Source organism: Hyperoodon ampullatus (assembly GCF_949752795.1).
Source record: "Hyperoodon ampullatus genome assembly, chromosome: 3".
Classification (NCBI taxonomy): Eukaryota; Metazoa; Chordata; class Mammalia; order Artiodactyla; family Ziphiidae; genus Hyperoodon; species Hyperoodon ampullatus.
In genome coordinates, this window is record NC_136916.1 from 25,906,828 (window position 1) to 25,924,028 (window position 17,201).

General features: G+C 39.8%; 1 protein-coding gene across 1 annotated transcript; it reads left to right on the forward strand.

Annotated features, from left to right (window-relative positions):
* Nucleotides 1-562: 562 nt before the first annotated feature.
* LOC307049482 (dihydrodiol dehydrogenase 3) lies at nt 563-15,192 on the forward strand (the record flags this gene model as incomplete). Its single annotated transcript, XM_079699058.1, has 9 exons — nt 563-646; nt 2,971-3,138; nt 3,988-4,104; nt 5,263-5,340; nt 6,066-6,188; nt 9,177-9,286; nt 10,211-10,376; nt 12,769-12,851; nt 15,051-15,192. 9 exons carry the CDS (start codon nt 563-565, stop codon nt 15,091-15,093), a joined length of 972 nt encoding a protein of 323 aa, XP_079555184.1. The 3' UTR covers nt 15,094-15,192.
* Nucleotides 15,193-17,201: the final 2,009 nt, after the last annotated feature.

Genomic DNA, 17,201 nt, shown 5'->3' on the forward strand with positions numbered 1-17,201 from the left:
TCCTGGTGGGAAATGTCAAAAGGCAAATTTATTGTCATTTGAAGTTTTCATTCTTTATTAAGGGCTAACATTTTGAAAAATGCTTATTAGTCACTCCTTTAAGTTGTGTGATTGTGTGTGTGCTGTAATATAGTTAATTGTTTCAATTGATGTTTGGTCAAGGTTGTGCTTCATAATTAGAAAAACAAAAAAGATTGGTATGTGGAGGTTTCTAGTCTTAACATATGGTCAATAATTGTTCAGCAAATCCCATGCAATAATTTACAGTAATGTAAGTGGATCCAGAATTATAAATTTACTTATTAAAAATATGAGGTAAAATATTTCCAAGCAATTAGTGATTTATCATTATACAATACTTAATATTATTCTGTTAAAAAACCCAAACAAGTTAATTGCCTTCAAATATTCCTTACTCCATGGCTACTGATTTAATCATGCTCCTCCCGCAATATTTCTGCTAACATTGGACAGTACAGTGGGGTGTTACCTTCCTGTTATTCATAGCCTGTGAGGGCAGAAGAAAAAGTCAGAGTCTGCTTAGTCAGAGGAGCAACAGGCAATGGACCCCAAATGCCAGTGTCTGGAACTTAATGATGGCCACTTCATTCCCATTCTGGGATTTGGAACCTATGCCCCTGAGGAGGTAACAGTTGTGGGCTGGGGTTAGGGTTAGAAAAGAAAATGGATGTAACATGAGTAGAAGTGGACTTAGGTTGTCAAATTATTGAGTTACTGTGCGACTCTGGGAGGGTCACTTGGTTCTACTAACCAGGCTAGAACCAACCCCTATGAAAGGGGAGAAAACATTCAGGCTTCCCTCAGCGTCAGCGTCTGAAGCTGTGGTCACCTACCGATTATTCTGGGTTTCCCTCCAGTGTCTGTCTCTTTCCCAGCTTGGCAGAAGAGGTGAAACTCAGCCATCGAGAACACTGACTGTCAGCTGCTTTGCTTTGAGGGTGATTGCAATGGTGTGGTTTCTCTGTATGTTTCATTCATTCAAGAACTCTTTCCTCTTTCCAAAAAGAAGTATTTGAGGTAAAAGGTCCTGAAGATGAGGTGAATGAAAAATAATGGGAGAGAACTGCTCTTCTACTGTGTTGTGCCTGCTAGGTGCCAGACGAGAAATGCTCCGTCTGTGTTTTGCCTTGTTTTTCTGTTTCTGCTTGGAAAGTTATTCTAATGGAATATATAATATCACTTGAGAGGATAAGCTACAGTCTTATAGGGCAAGGTTTCAATTCTTGTTTTTTTTTAATATATTTTTTATTAAACTATAATCTTCAGTGCTTGGGTATAAGAGGGGCAAAATGGACAATTTGCTAGACTGGAAGCCAGAAAGTTTGCTGTCCATCTTGTCTTTGGAGTACATAGTTGTATGACAAAGAACTGGTCCTTAAACTTTGAGCCTCACCTTTTTCATCTATAAAACAGAAGGAAATATTCAGAGACACTTTGGAGATTGAAGACAGGACATGTTTATTCATTTATTTTTAATTAATTAATTAATTAATTTTGGGCTGCATTGGGTCTTCTTTGCTTTGCGTGGGCTTTCTCTAGTTGTGGCGAGTGGTGGCTTCTCTTGTTGCAGAGCACGGGCTCTAGGTGCGCTGGCTTCAGTAGTTGTGGCATGCCGGCTTCAGTAGTTGTGGCATGTGGGCTTCAGTAGTTGTGGCCCACGGGCTCTAGAGTGCAGGTTCAGTAGTTGTGGTACATAGGCTTAGTTGCTCTGCAGCATGTGGGAACTTCCCAGATCAGGGCTCCAACCCGTGTCCCCCTGTGTTGGCAGGCGGGTTCTTAACCATTGTGCCATGAGGGAAGCCCCTGCACATGTTTAATTTGCAGCATAAAGTGGGATGAGGGGAGGTAAGGGTCCAGGTTATTCCTGAAGCTCACTGGTTCATTCCTGGGTACATCTCCGAATGCCCGTACATTTAAGGAAAACCAGGACTAGACCCAACAAAGGGCAGTTAGACCAAGTATCTACCTCCTTGAAAAAGAAAAGATTCTGAATCACATAAAAAGAAACAGAATATTATTCAGCCTTATAAAAGAAGTTATCCCGCCATTTGCAACAACATGGATGAACCCAGAGAACATTAAGCTAAGTGAGATAAGCCAGACATAGAAAGACAAATACTGCATGATCTCTTTATGGGTAGAATCTTAAAAAATCAAACTCATAGAAGCAGAAGAATCAAACTCATAGAAGCATAGAGGCATGGTGACCAGAAGCTAGGGCCATGGCTGGGAAAAATGTAAAGATATTGGTCAAAGGGTACAAACTTTCAGTTATAAGATGAATAAGTTCTTGAGACCTAATGTACAACATGGTGATTATAGTTAATAATAATGGGTTATATTCTTGAGATTTGCTAAGAGAGTAGATCTTAAGTGTTCTCACCACACCCAAAAGTTAGCTATGTGAGGTGATTAATCTGTTAACTAGCTTGATTGTGGTAAATCATATCACAATAGATACTTATATGAAAACATCACTTTGTACACCGTGAATAGATACGGTTTTTATTTGGTGTATTCTGTGTGGCTACACTGGTAGACAGAGGACTCTTAGAAGCGTTCATCTTGTTTCTTGATGCTTTGTACCATGAACCTTATACCTTTGTTGACTTTGCTTAAAATATCTCACTGTATAAATCATATCCGTGACTACAACTTTATGCTCAGTCTTATGAGTTCCTCCAGAAAATCACTGAAACTGGAGGTGGTCTTGGGGACCTCTAATGCCAGTGATAAACCAGTGATTGCCTGGGATTGAAGGACTTCCTGGATGTCCAACTTTGATTACTTACCAGGAACATTGAGAGAAACTGTTACACGTTCTTCACCACACCTGCAGAACTAACCAAGTGCATGAAGAAAAGTTGATTCTTGGGAAGATCAAATCTTGTGTTTTAGCAATCTCTTAATCCTGTGGCTATCCAACTACTACCTTTGTTGCTTATGTAGGTTCCTAAGAGTGAAGCTCTGGAGGTCACCAAATTTGCTATTGATGTTGGGTTCCGCCATATTGACTGTGCTCATTTGTACCAAAATGAAGAGCAGGTTGGACAGGCCATTCGCAGCAAGATTGCAGATGGCACTGTGAAGAGAGAAGACATATTCTACACTTCAAAGGTGCTGTGTGTGTTGTGTGAGTGTGCACATGTGTGCAACATGATTGTGCACAGGTGACAATTATATAATAGGATGAGTAGTTGTTTGGTGAACTGTGCTTATTGGTATAACTTTTTTCACACATATCTGTATATTAAATCTGGTATCCAAAAAGAAAATGAGAGTGATGATGGCATTCTCATAATTGCTGTGTTCAAATTTTAATTTTAAAGTAAAGTCACTTTACTTCTCTGATCCTAGACCAGAGCTGTGTGATTTCATATGGGCTAATGAATCAGACAGAACTGTGATCAGATTATAGCCTTTCTTATCTAGGGGACTTTCTAAAATTTCTTCAAATTCTAAATCTCCGTTCTTACGTCCATCAATGAGAGAGAGCAATAGGAGAGGCAGTTTGTATATTACACAAGATCTAGCAAAAGTGTCTTGAATTATGTTCTGCTCATATTAACATGTTCAAAGCACTTTTCCTACAGTTATGTAAACAAACAGATACTAATTCCTGAGAGGACTGATTCTTTGATAGAATTAGATTAAGTTTGTGAACTGCTTTTAAACTCTATCAAACATAATTCAGATGATGAGTACGGTAATTGTTTGATAATACTTTTTATTTCTTGGATCATTTCTTTTTATTGTGAATGATGTACTGATGACAAAATCAATCAAATAATAAAGTTTACTTGGGTTGGTTAGATAAAAAATGGAACTGAAAAAGAATCAGAGTGATTTTCCTCTGTGGTCATCTGTTTCTAATCAGGAAAACTGTCTAATTTTTAGGTGAAAGAAGAAAACCAAAATTACCTAAGGCATTAATTTAACATAGCTCCCATTCTTTAACCTCTGCAGCTTTGGTCCACTTTCCTTCGACCAGAGTTCGTTCAACCATCCTTGGAAAAGTCACTGAAAAATCTTCAACTGGATTATGTTGATCTCTATATTATTCATTTTCCAGCGGCTCTGAAGGTTTGCAATTTGTGTGATCACATCAATTTTATTTCTTGTGTGAGAATATCTATCAACTTGCATGGATGGTTGAATTCAGATTTTTCTTAGTAAGATGTAGGGATGATTACACTAGAGTAGAATTCCCAAAATCATAATTTCTGATTATCTTTTTACTGGGTTTCTTTGAATCCTTAATTTCCTTTCCATGCCTCCAAGAGAAAAGAGTTCAACAATCTCACATCCTCTGCCTCAAAAACTTGAGGAAATAAAAATAGACGCGTTCAACACAGTGTCCCGAGCCTCTTGGGGATTTCATGAACACACAGTTTGGTGCAGCAGTGGTGAGCAATGAAGCTGCCTTACACTTGAACATGATAAGTTTATCTCCTCTTTCACCCTTTCAAATTGACCGGAGTTGGTGGTGCTCTCTCTGGGTGGGTCTAAACCTAGCATCCTTTACAGGGACTAGGGAGACCTTGCCTACACCATTGGCTGTCTTCACAATGAGTTTTGTAGACTGCACTTAGCCATTAAGAACTGCATTATGTAGAACTCTTGATCTGAAGTTACAGAAACCTACTCAAACTACCGTATGCGAAAGAGTTTATTGGACTATGTAGATGGGAAGTCCCAGCCATGGATAGATTTAAGGATTTGCAGTACTCTTCAGAAATGTCTCCTTTTTTTCTATCCCGTAACTTTGTAGTACTCTTGGTTTGCTTTATTTTTACCTCAACATTTTCCTTTGGTGGCAAATTAACCTTGATCAGTTCAAGGCTCATGGTCATTAACATTTGAGAGCATGTCTGGATCTTCCATATTCCATATTAACCTAAAAAGAGCCTTGCTGATTCATGTGCCTGCCCTAGGGCTATCAGATGTTCAGAGGGAAAAGGAAATCGGATTGTCAGGCTTAAGTCAAGATTGCACTTTTTTTCTGGAAATAAAGCCATGTAACTTATTGCCATTCTTTACATAAGTCACTCTAAGCCCCCTTTGGGACCTAGGAAAATTCTATTTATTAAAACATATAGTAAGTGTAAGAGATCTAGAATGTTACTACACTTACCTCATGGATGTTTAGTGTCCTGGTCCTAGATGTGCCTGGCAGCCTGGTTAAGTGTGGGGAAATTATTTAGTGACATCTTTAAAATGACTGCTTCTATTTTATTCCAGCCAGGGGAGGAACTTTTTCCCAAAGATGAAAATGGAAAAATGATATTTGACACAGTGGATCTCTGTCGCACGTGGGAGGTGAGTCTGTGGAGGAGAGAGCCCAGGGGAGGAAGTCAGGAGAGGGGGAACCCCCTTCATTTCTTCCACCTGTGAGAATGGGCTGTGGACCATCAGATTCAGCAGTTCATGAACTTTAAAGGGCTGTTATGCTGGGGTGGTGTGGACGAAATCATTGCTGAAATGTTCACAGAGAGAAACGGAGAAGAATTTGGGACAATGAAGATAAGCATCTCTTTCCTTCAGTGTGATATATCTTCTTCTGAGTTTTTCTAAGGAAGAGACAGTAATTCTTATTTTATTTTTTATAAATTTATTTATTTATTTATGGCTGCGTTTGGTCTTCACTGCGGTGCACAGGCTTCTCATTGTGGTGGCTTCTCTTGTTGCAGAGCATGGGCTGTAGGCACGTGGGCTTCAGTAGTTGTGGCTCGCAGGCTCTGTGCCTCTCGCAGTAGAGCGCAGGCTCAGTAGTTGTGGTGCACAGGCTTAGTTGCTCCGCAGCATGTGGGATTTTCCCCGACCAGGGCTTAAACCCGTGTCCCCTGCATTGGCAGGCGGATTCTTAACCACTGCGCCACCAGGAAGTCCCGTAATTCTTATTCTTGTGTCACAACCTTCTTCCCCTTTTTTCTTCTTGATAATCCATGCTAATTCTTGACAGTTGACCCTGTTAGCATTTTTTCAGCATTTATTCTTGCTCTATAGCCCATTGCAAATCATGTTCACTACCCCTTCCCCCCCAGGCCCTGGAGAAGTGTAAGGACGCAGGACTGGCCAAGTCCATCGGGGTGTCCAACTTTAACCGCAAACAGCTGGAGAAGATCCTGAACAAGCCGGGGCTCAAGTACAAGCCAGTCTGCAACCAGGTGAGCAGCCTCCATCTCCTCTCCTTTCTGCTCTTCATAACCTCCTTCCTGCAGTAGAGCCAGATGTCTATTTGTCTTCCGCTCCTATTCATCCTACCTTTGTGGGACAGAAGATTCTAGAGAGCAGAGCCTCTGTCTGGAAGGGCATGAATAGAACCCAGAATGGTATCTCTGTGTGATTAAGTCTTGGTGGAAAAGATGGGGAGGGCTTCCTGCTAAATTGTGGGTAGGAATTTAGGGAAGGTAAAGGAGATAAAAGAGAGTTAGAATAGTTACCCAGAACTTAGAGAAAGGTGGCATTTCCCTGAGCTGTAAAGGATGACCAGAAATTGGATGGTGAAAGTGCCTTGGAGGGAACTGTGTACAGGTAGGAAGGCCATGAAAACATGGAATGAGAAGCAAATAAAGAGTGAAAATGAGATCTCTTTGAGGTTTTAAGAGTTTGTGTGGGGCTCAGATGCCTGAGTCCTTAGTCTTAGTGTCTCTGCTTTTAGAGATCTTCAACAGGAAACATAGTACAGAAAAATTTGCTGGAGACTATGAAATTCATCCAGGTTAGAGGGTGAAGTTAACGTCTTATGGTGATACTAACAGTAGATGAAATAGTCACTCAGGAATTAGAGCAGACCTTGTGATTTACTCGGTCTTGGTATGGTTCTCCCATTGATTTCTACCTTAAAATTAAATGTTTAAACACATTTTTTCTCTGTTTGATCCTGTGCTCGTATATTTTTTGTTGTATTTTTACTTTTTTGTGGTGAGGAAACTTAATAAGAGATTCGTCCTCTTAAATTTTAAGTATACAATACTATACAATACAATGTAATACAATATTGTTAACTGCAGGGACAACGCCGTACAGCATATCTCTAGAATTTATTCATCTTGAGTAATAGACTTCACACCCATGTTTAGAAACTTCCGATTTCTCCTTGCTCCCGTCTGACCATTTTAGATATTAATATTTGTTTTTCTGTGACTGTTGTATTTCATATAATGTAATGTCCACAAGTACAACCTGAAGTCAAGGAGTAAGAGTCTTCTACAGAAAAAGTAGCTTGTAAAATTCAAGATTTATATATATCTATATACAGCATCAACATTTTCAATTATAAAAGTTTAAAAATTGGGGCTTCCCTGGTGGCGCAGTGGTTGAGAGTCCTCCTGCCGATGCAGGGGACACGGGTTCGTGCCCCAGTCCAGGAAGATCCCACATGCTGCAGAGCGGCTGGACCCGTGAGCCGTGGCCGCTGAGCCTGCGCGTCTGGAGCCTGTGCTCCACAACAGGAGAGGCCACAACAGTGAGAGGCCCGCGTACCACAAAAAAAAAAAAAAAAAAAAAAGTTTAAAAATTAATGTGATTTTAGCATTAATTTTGCCTCCAAGTTTTCATTGTGAAAATTTTCAGATATTAGCAAAGTTAAGGGTATGATAGAGAACATCCATTTTCCCTCTTGTAGGCAAAATTTTTCACATTTTGCCACATTGCCAGATGTATATATATATATATATATATATATATATATATATATATGTATATATATTTATGTATGTAATATTTTGTTGACTTGAATCTCATTGTAATTCACATGTCACTTTGAGACATGTTTTTCAAGCTCTTTTAACTTAGCATGGTGGTCACTCAATCATTTTTGTAACCATGATATCCAGACAGGTTTTTGACAAATATAATAGATTTATCAGACTATCATCTTGTGATGTTAGTTAATTTGTTTCTCTATTCTCAGTCCCTGTAAATGAGTAGATAGATCTGAACTCCTTACTACCTTAAGGTTAAACATTTTGACAAGAACACGTCCTTTGCATGCTGTGACCTTCAAATGCATCCCAGTAGGAAGCACGTGATGACAGGTTGTCCCACTGTGAATGATGGCACTTTTGTTCTCCTGGTAAAGCTAGTGGTAGCTAGATTTTTTGTTTGGAAATGTGTATTTTCCCTATTGAAATTACCTAGTCATCTGGGGAAGTTAGATTCTCCCCAGATTTTCACATAATGGCTGAGAATCCATCAACGACTTTCACCTGAATTAGTTATTTCATTGGGATGTTTTTCAATATTTTCAACTTAAATACTCTTTTTGATCTTCTTACCTGACATTTTATTGCAAAAATAAAATTCTGTCATTAAGTCAGCATAAAATACCTTATTCCTATAAGACAGGATACAAACTTTACTCCTTCCCCTTAGTTCTCAGTTTCTGAGAAAGATTTATTGTAATAATCACCATCAGTGGAGGCAAATATTTTTGTTCTTTCTCTCTCTCTCATCACTTGGGACTCAGGGATTTTTATTTACTCCCAGTGTTACATTTGCTTTTATTCATTATTCCTTTTGAGGCTCAAATCTAACCAAATGTCACCAGTGGGATCCCCATCAAATTGGTTCTTTTAGTGCTTCAGACATTTCTTCATGAGTCTTGGAGCAAATTCTTTGCAAAATTTGATGTCCAAGACTCAAACAGTTGTTTTTCTGTCTCAGATCTGGAATTAGGCGTGTCTCCTGGTAGTGTATTTAGTAATTGAGATCTGGTCCCTAGAGTTGCTTGTTCTCAGGAATGTCATTATTTTTTACCTTTTTAGGGACAGAGATATAAAATGTATTTTAAAAAAATCATTACTTGATGTTGATGCTTCCAGTTTAAATTTAATATTACACAGTCTTTTTCTTTAGTTTTTTTTTTGTGTGTGTGGTACGCGGACCTCTCACTGTTGTGGCCTCTCCCGTTGCGGAGCACAGGCTCCGGACGCGCAGGTCCAGCAGCCATGGCTCACGGGCCCAGCTGCTCCGTGGCATGTGGGATCAACCCGGACCGGGGCACGAACCCGTGTCCCCTGCATCAGCAGGCGGACTCTCAACCACTGCACCACCAGGGAAGCCCTAGATTTTTTTAACTTCTAACATTTCTCTGTTATATTTACATTACCATTTCATATAATCTGAAACTCTTCTTTGTTGGTCTTCTACAGGTGGAATGTCATCCTTATCTCAATCAGAGCAAACTGTTGGACTTCTGCAAGTCAAATGATATTGTTCTTGTTGCCTATGGTGCTCTGGGATCCCAACGATTAAAAGATTGGTAATGAACCCTAATGAAGACAATGGAGAGTTTACCTAAAATTCCGTTTTTGATGAAATATTTTTAGTCATACCGTACTCAGTGCTCTGGAGATAACTCTCAACTTGCTTGAGGGAGAGAAGGGAGGAATGGAAGGAATCCTTCTCTTTTGTCTTCCCATAACCCAGCCAATTTTCTTATATTATATGTATCTTGTTGTAGATTGATCAATAACACGTGTCTGTATTAAAATCTATATATAATCCCCCAGTTAAGACCTAAGACATAAGCTTAAGTCATGATTTACTTATTTATTACCTAAGGAACACATTACTAGTAATAGACTCTCCAGGCTTCACTTACCTTATGTATAAAATCAGGATAATAACATATAACTCCCAGGTCTATCATGATCCAAAAAATTACAATTTGAACCATTTTTGTAAACATCTGTAGAAGTATTGCACACTGTAAGTAATGATGAAATGAATAGTTCTCATTTTGAGACTACTCAATTTTTATCAATACCTGAGAAAATTAAACTAAAAAATATCCCAGTCTTTTCCTTCTCTTTCTCCTTTCATGTCTTGTACTTACTTTGGGGCTGTGATTGGAGAATAAAACAGCCACTGAGATGTAAAATAGAAAAAATCCATGATTGTGGAAGCATTGATCTCAACTCAATCATGCATCCAAATGATCTGGAGAGCTTTGTAAACACAGATTGCCAGGTGCCACAATTGAGTTTCTGATTCAGTTTGTCTGCAGTTAAGCCATGGAATTTGCATTTCTAACAAGGTCCCAGGTGATACTGATGCTGTTGGTCCATGGACCACATTTTGAGAAGCAGTGGTCTAGAGTGGACCTACTTGGTCTGTTTGGGAAGACTCTTAACAAACTGAATACTCAGTCTCAGATCTTCAGCATTTCTGAATTTCCTTCCAGGGTGAACCCGAGCTACCCAGTTCTCTTGGAGGACCCAGTTCTTTGTGCCATTGCAAAAAAGCACAAGCAAACCCCAGCACTGATTGCCCTTCGCTACCAGATGCAACGTGGGGTTGTGGTCCTGGCCAAGAGTTACAATAAGAAGCGGATCAAAGAGAACATACAGGTGATGAGTGGGGCTGTGGGCACAGGGGGTCTAAATAATATCCTTCACAAGGGTCATTCTTTGTCCAGCTCTCAAGACTATCTTTGGGCCAAGATAATTTACCTGTTATTTATCGTGCATGTATGACTTATGTATATTCCTAATGGTTTTCTCCTCCTACTGTGGCAACAGGAGAGGTGGCATGGCTGGATAGGATTAAGATTGGACAGAAAATGGAGATTTTAGTTCCAGCATTACATCTGCAATTTATTCTGTCACCCTGCAAGTGATATCTTATTTTCTTTATTCTCAGTTGACAAAATTGAATTGTGATTTTCTTAGACAGTTGGGCTGCTATAACAAAATACCACAGATATTGGGTGTTTTAGAAACAACTGAAATTTGTTTCTCACTGTTCTGAAAGCTGGAGGTCTGAGATCAGGATGCCTGTGTGGTCACGTGAGGGCCCTCTTCCAGGTCACAGGCTTCTCCTTGTGTCTTAATGTAGTGGGGGGCAACGGAGCTCTCAGAGTCTCTTATATGATATATGATATTATTTAAATCTCATTCATGAAGCTTTCACCATCATGACCTAACCACCACTCCAAGGTCCCACTTTCTAATATCATTACAGTAGAAGTGAGTTTTCCAACATACGAATTTGGGGAGCACACAGATTACAGCAGTGATCTTCAACCTCCATGTCATCATGGTTTTATTTTGCATTCCTCTGAATAGTAACATAGTTTCATTTTCATACTTCTAATCTCCCTGAGTTTCTGCCTTTGTGGAGTTCCTGTGCAAGACTTTGTCCATTTTTATTAGGTTGTCTCTTGATTTATATGTATGAGATGATTATTATACTGTTATCCATAACTGTACAGCAAACTCGCCCCCATTAAGGGGTTTAATGCAGAAATCATTTATGCATCTCATGATTCTGTGGTATGACAATTAGCCTGCACTCATCTAAGCTATTCTCTCCTTGGCTGGGCCGTCTCACGTCTTGGCAGTCAAATGCAGAGCAGCTAGGCAGTGCCGCTTTAGCAGGTGGATTTGGCTGTTGTCAGAGGAGCCAGCCCTCTTCTCCATACGGTTTTTCATGTAGAGTCGGCTAGACTGTGGCCACTAACCTGGTCTTCATCTCAGCACAGTGGTATAATACCAAAGCAATGAGTGGGAAAAAAAATCCTTGTCATGTCTAGGCTCAGAACTGACTCACCACTTCTTCTGGCAAATTTCATTGTCCAGTGCAAGTTAGAGGTCAGGCCAATTCAAGGGGCAAGGAAATATTACCCTGAAAATTTGTTTTTGTCTTCCATTTAAATTTAGCCCTGTAATACACCTGGAACGGATTTTCTAATATGACATGAAAATGGATACATATATATATATATATATATATATATATATATATATATATATATACATATATATACTTAAATAGAAACCTAAATGTCCATATTTTCCCACAGATTTTCATTGTCAACTCTGTCATGTATCAAGTGTCCATAAGTACATTTCTGGCCTCTTTCTTCTAGTTAGCTATTTACTTTGCTGCACTGTCTTATTGTAGTGGAAAATAAGTCTTGCTTTAAAGAATGGTACATTTTTCTTCTTTAAGGATGTCTTGGCTGCTCTTGACTAGCTGTTCTTTTATACAAAATTTAGTATCACTTTACCAACTTCTACAAAAGAAAAAATCTTTATATCTTTGGTTCATGTTGCATTGAAACACTAGATCACTTTAGAGAACACTGATTTCTTTTCAAGATTGAGATCTCCATTCCATGACTATGATATGAATTTCTAATTATTTAGGTGTTCTTTAATATTTTAAATACATTTCATAACTTTCTCTACAAAGGCATTTACATAATCTTTTTTGTTCAATTTATTCATAGAGAATGAGTAAGTTTGATATGGGCTTCTCGGATAGGTTTTCACTGCAGGGGGTTCTCCTTCCAATATTTGCTTAAGCTCAAAGCTGTGTCATACTTAGGGGTGCTGGGAAGGAAAAATCAGTGTAATGTTTGGTCAAGTACGAGTATTTTGTCCAGGTTGTCCAACTGCCCCTTTGTTTGGAAAAAGATTTTTGTATGTTTGTTTTCTGTCACAAGTCATTCACTTAGAAAGATTTGGGATTGTTGCCTTGCAAGCTGTGTGTGTGTGTGTGTGTGTGTGTGTGTGTGTGTGTGTGTGTGTGAAACGGAGCAGAAAAGGAGAGGGAGTGGGAAAGAGAGGTGGAGGATCCCGCAGAAGTGTTCCCAGGCTGGTTCACTTGAAAGCTGAGGACAGGCAAGTCTTCCCTGTACTCTCTTCTTGCCTCCATCCAGCTGGAAAGTCCTCCAGTTCCCAGGGGGAGGCCAACTCCTTGGGGGAGAGGTTAATGTGATTCTTCCCTTCCTTCCAGGTTCTCGATTTTGAATTAACTCCAGAAGACATGAAAGCAATTGATGGCCTCAACAGTAATGTACGGTATTATGATTTACTCTTGTAAGTGACTTGTATATATTTCACACACATTGTTTTCTTTTTTTTTTATTGGAGTATAATTGCTTCACAACATTGCATTAGTTTCTGCTGTACAAAGAAGTGAATCAGCTATATGTATACATATATCCCCTTACAGATGAACCTATTTGCAGGGTAGGAATAGAGACGCAGATGTAGAGAACAGACTTGTGGACATGGGGGTGGGGGGTGGAGGGGTGGGGTGAATTGGGAGATTTCGATTGACATATATACACTACCATGTGTAAACTAGACAGCTAGTGGGAACACGCTGTATAGCACAGGGAGCTCACTTCAGTGTTCTGTGATGACCTAGATGGGTGGGATGGGGAGGGTGGGAGGGAGGTCCAGACACATTGTTTTCTGTAGCATGTAGGTCAGCAGAGAAACTGAGCTTCCCTAACCAGGAAGGCAGGCCTGGTTTCCAGTGTAGGAGTAAACCAGGGCTTCCTGTAGACCTCAGACCAGAGGTTTCTTCCAGGGCTCAGTCTCTGACCTAACAGAAATGTGAGCAGGGCCCAGGACAACTCATAAGTAAAATCACCAAAGTTCACATTGTGGTGAATTCACTACTTTATGCCCCTCATCTCTGTGCCTGGTGTACTTCCTCTCAGAGCTGACGTACCCATTAGATACAGAAGGCACAGTGCCTACAGCCCACTATTCTTTTAGGGACCTAGGAAAATGTTTCACCTTTATTTTTTTTTAAATCAGGGGGAAATGATTTGTATTAGTAATGACTATGTAACAGTGAATCCAGCCTGGATACATTCATTTTTATCCTAACACAATTGTAAAATATCATGTTAATATTTTAATGGAGGAGGAGCCCATAAAGGCCAATGTGCGTCCGTGTTGTGAAGGCACAGTGGGGCATGCTTCCATCCCCTCCCCTAAATGTCTGGTGGCTTTTCTCCCTAATGTGCATTTCTTTCCCAAGACATCATCCATTTCTTCCAAATTTATCTCTTCACTGGACCTTTTTCCCTGTTATAACTCCATTTCCTCATCCTTGTAATCTCACCAAACTGAATTACAATTAGATCATGAATTTAACTGGCCCTCCAGTGAGTGACTGCTGTGTGCTTAGCAGGATACATCCAGATAAGATCGTGTGGGTCTCTCTGGTGTCTTGATTTAAGACTTACCTCAGTGTTGCCTTTGTGCATCAGGAGTCCACCCCCTGGGGAGCCCGTACCTCTTCGACTTTGACTTAATTCACAAACATAGAATTCCATGTTCAGTTACTGCAGGAGGATATCAGGACTGAAGAGAAAGAAGACTAATCAAACAGAGAAATTTGGAAGGGAATTTAGAGAGAAGGGAATACAAATTATTGATAAAGATCTAGTTTCAAATGAAAGATGTCAAAACTCTTTCTCTTGTTTGTAAAGCTATATCATGATTCTGAGAAAGGATATTATAAATGAAAAAAAGGTGGAAAGTTACTTTTCTGTACTCAAATCTTTGAAGTATCCTGTGTTCTCCTTATTAGGCTGTGAATGCTTAGACTTACTCATATTTGTGGACTTAGGAAAACAGCATGGCTCCCGGCACATGAAATTGCTCAGAATGCACTGTTTAATGAATTGAATTGAAAAAGACAAACTTAGAAAGAGAAGTAGAAACATGGAAAACAAGGAAAACAGCAGTAACACTAATTCCTTGTTAACCAGTGTTTTAATACACTATAAATTAAGAAAATAGTAATCCCTGTTTATTGGTATAGTTACTTATGTGTACATGATATCTCAAAAGATTAGAAGTTTCTTAACAGAGCACCCTCTATTTTGGGGGGTGCACCATGTTTATGTGCTGGATGGATGTGTGAAAAAGATCAGCAAAATTCTTACTGTGATTATTGTCATCATCCAGGGCCAAATGTTCTACCTGGGGCTGAAGTGACCTTAGCATTTCATCTATAGTTCTTAGACCTTCTTAGAAATTGTAATTCCAACCAAGGTAGATATCACTGTGGCTTTTATGTTGCATGTGAATGTGGGAACTGGATATGAAGATGCAGTTGACATATGGACCGGGAGCCTGCATGTATGTATGCTGTAAATGAGTTGGTTGTAAATTTAGAGCTTTAGTGCATCCTAACTGCATCCACAGAGGAACATTCTCCTTGACAAATGTGAGACAGAGTTAATAAAATTAATCTCCCTCCTTCTCTTTCAGCATTGCTGATCACCCTGACTATCCATATTCTGAAGAATATTGATTATGAGTGATCCGCCATGGTTGTATCAGAATTTATTGATTCTAGGGGTGTGGAGAGAATTGCTATAATCATTGGAGCTAATTAAAATCTGTGTCTCTAGTTTAAGGCTTCTTGCATATTTTGGTGTGTGTGAAATAATAAAGATTTCAAAGTAAGGATACTCGGGAGGGGGATCAAAAGCCAGAGTCGGAGGACCTTGAACTCACCTTCTTCCATGAAGACATCAAAACTACCACTACATATAGAGTAACTCTCACTGCAAACAACTTGAAGAGTAGCAGAATGGCTCTCTACAACCCAAGCTATCAAGAAAGAACCTCACAGAGCCTAGTAGGTGGGCAGGAGAAGCAATCCATTCAGGACCCACACCCCTAGCAGGTGACCCAGAGTAGTATAAACAGGCTCAGGGATCCTCCTTAAAGAGCGAGGGGTACAAGACCCATATTAGGCACCCCAGGTCTGAGGACTGGCACTGGGAAGACGAGCCCCCTTGGCTAGTTTGAAAACCAGTGGGACTTACCAGAGGGCTGTAAGAAACCAAGACTCCATTCTTCAAGAGCGTGTACACATTTGATTTGATTGCTTTCAGTCTCAACAGAGACAGCAGATTGGATTCTGCTTGATGCTCTGGCCGGTCTACCAGGACTACCTCAGTGCATGCCAAAAGCCTCCTGCTCCATCCCCTCCTGCTCTGGCACTGGTCCCTGCTAAGGCAGAGACAGCCATCACATGCATAGGGAGAAAGTGATGGCAACTCAGAAGTGTGTCTCCAGCCCCTTGGGCCTTAGCCCGACCCCCAACAGGTCACCAATTGCCATTGAGCCTAGAAGAAGCCTCAGCTCACACCTAACTCTGGCTCTAGTCCCTCTGACTCCAGCCCGATCTCCCACCAAAACAGCAGCTGCCAGCTCACCTAGGGAGAAGACATGGCCTGTGCTCACTTTAGATCCAGCTCTCCCACCAATGCCACTGGTCACAGGCAGACCACATAGAGATGCTCCCACACAAGGACACACATTTAGACTCTGGAATAGGTAAATGTTTGCCTAATCTCATAGAGACAAACAGAAAAGACCAAACAAATTAGAAGAAAAACACACACGTTCCAACTGAAATAACAAGATAAAACCTCAGGGAAAAAAACCCTATCGAAAGAGAGATAAATAATTTACCTGATAAAAGAACTCGAAGCAATAGTAATAAGAATGCTCACTGAATGTGGGAAGATAGTAGAGGAACACAATGAGAACCTCAAAGAACTAGAAAATATGAAAAAGATCCAATCAGAGCTGAGGGATACAGTAACTGAAATACAAAATACACCAGAAGGAATTAACAACAGGTTAGGTGACACAGAAGAATGTTTTCACAACCTGGAAGACAGAATAGTGGAAATCACTCAATCAGAACAGCAATAAAGAATAAATTATTTTTCATAAGAACAGTTTAAGGGACTTCTAGGATAACATCAAGTGCACTAACACTTGCATTATAGGGGTCCTAGAAAGAGAAGAAAAGAGAGAAAGAGGCAGAAAATATATTGGATGAAATTATGGCAGCAAAGTTCCCAAATCTGAGAAGGGAAAAGATATCCAGGTGCAGGAATCACAGAGAGTCCCAAACAAGATGAAACCAAAGAGACCCACACCCAGACATATCATAATTAAAATGGCAAAAGTTAAAAATAGAGAATTCTAAAGGCAGCAAGAGAAAAACAATGAGTCACATACCAGGAAAACCACATCAGGCTATCAGCTGATGTCTCAGTAGAAATATTACAGGCCAGAAGGGAGTGGCATGATATATTTAAAGTGCTGAAAGGAAAAAAACCCCTATGATCAAGGACAGTCTACTCAGCAAGATTATCATTCAGAATTGAAGGAGAGCTAAAGAGTTTCCCAGACAAGCAACAACTGAGTTTATCACCACTAAACTGACCCTACAAGAAATATTAGTGTCTCCCTTAAGTGAAAAAGAAAAAGCTATAACAAGAAATAAGAAAATATAAAAAGGGAAAAATCCCACTAGTAAAGCCAAATGCATAGTAAAGGTGGTGTATCAACCACTTAAATAAACTAGTACAAATGTAAAAGACTAAATTAAATAGT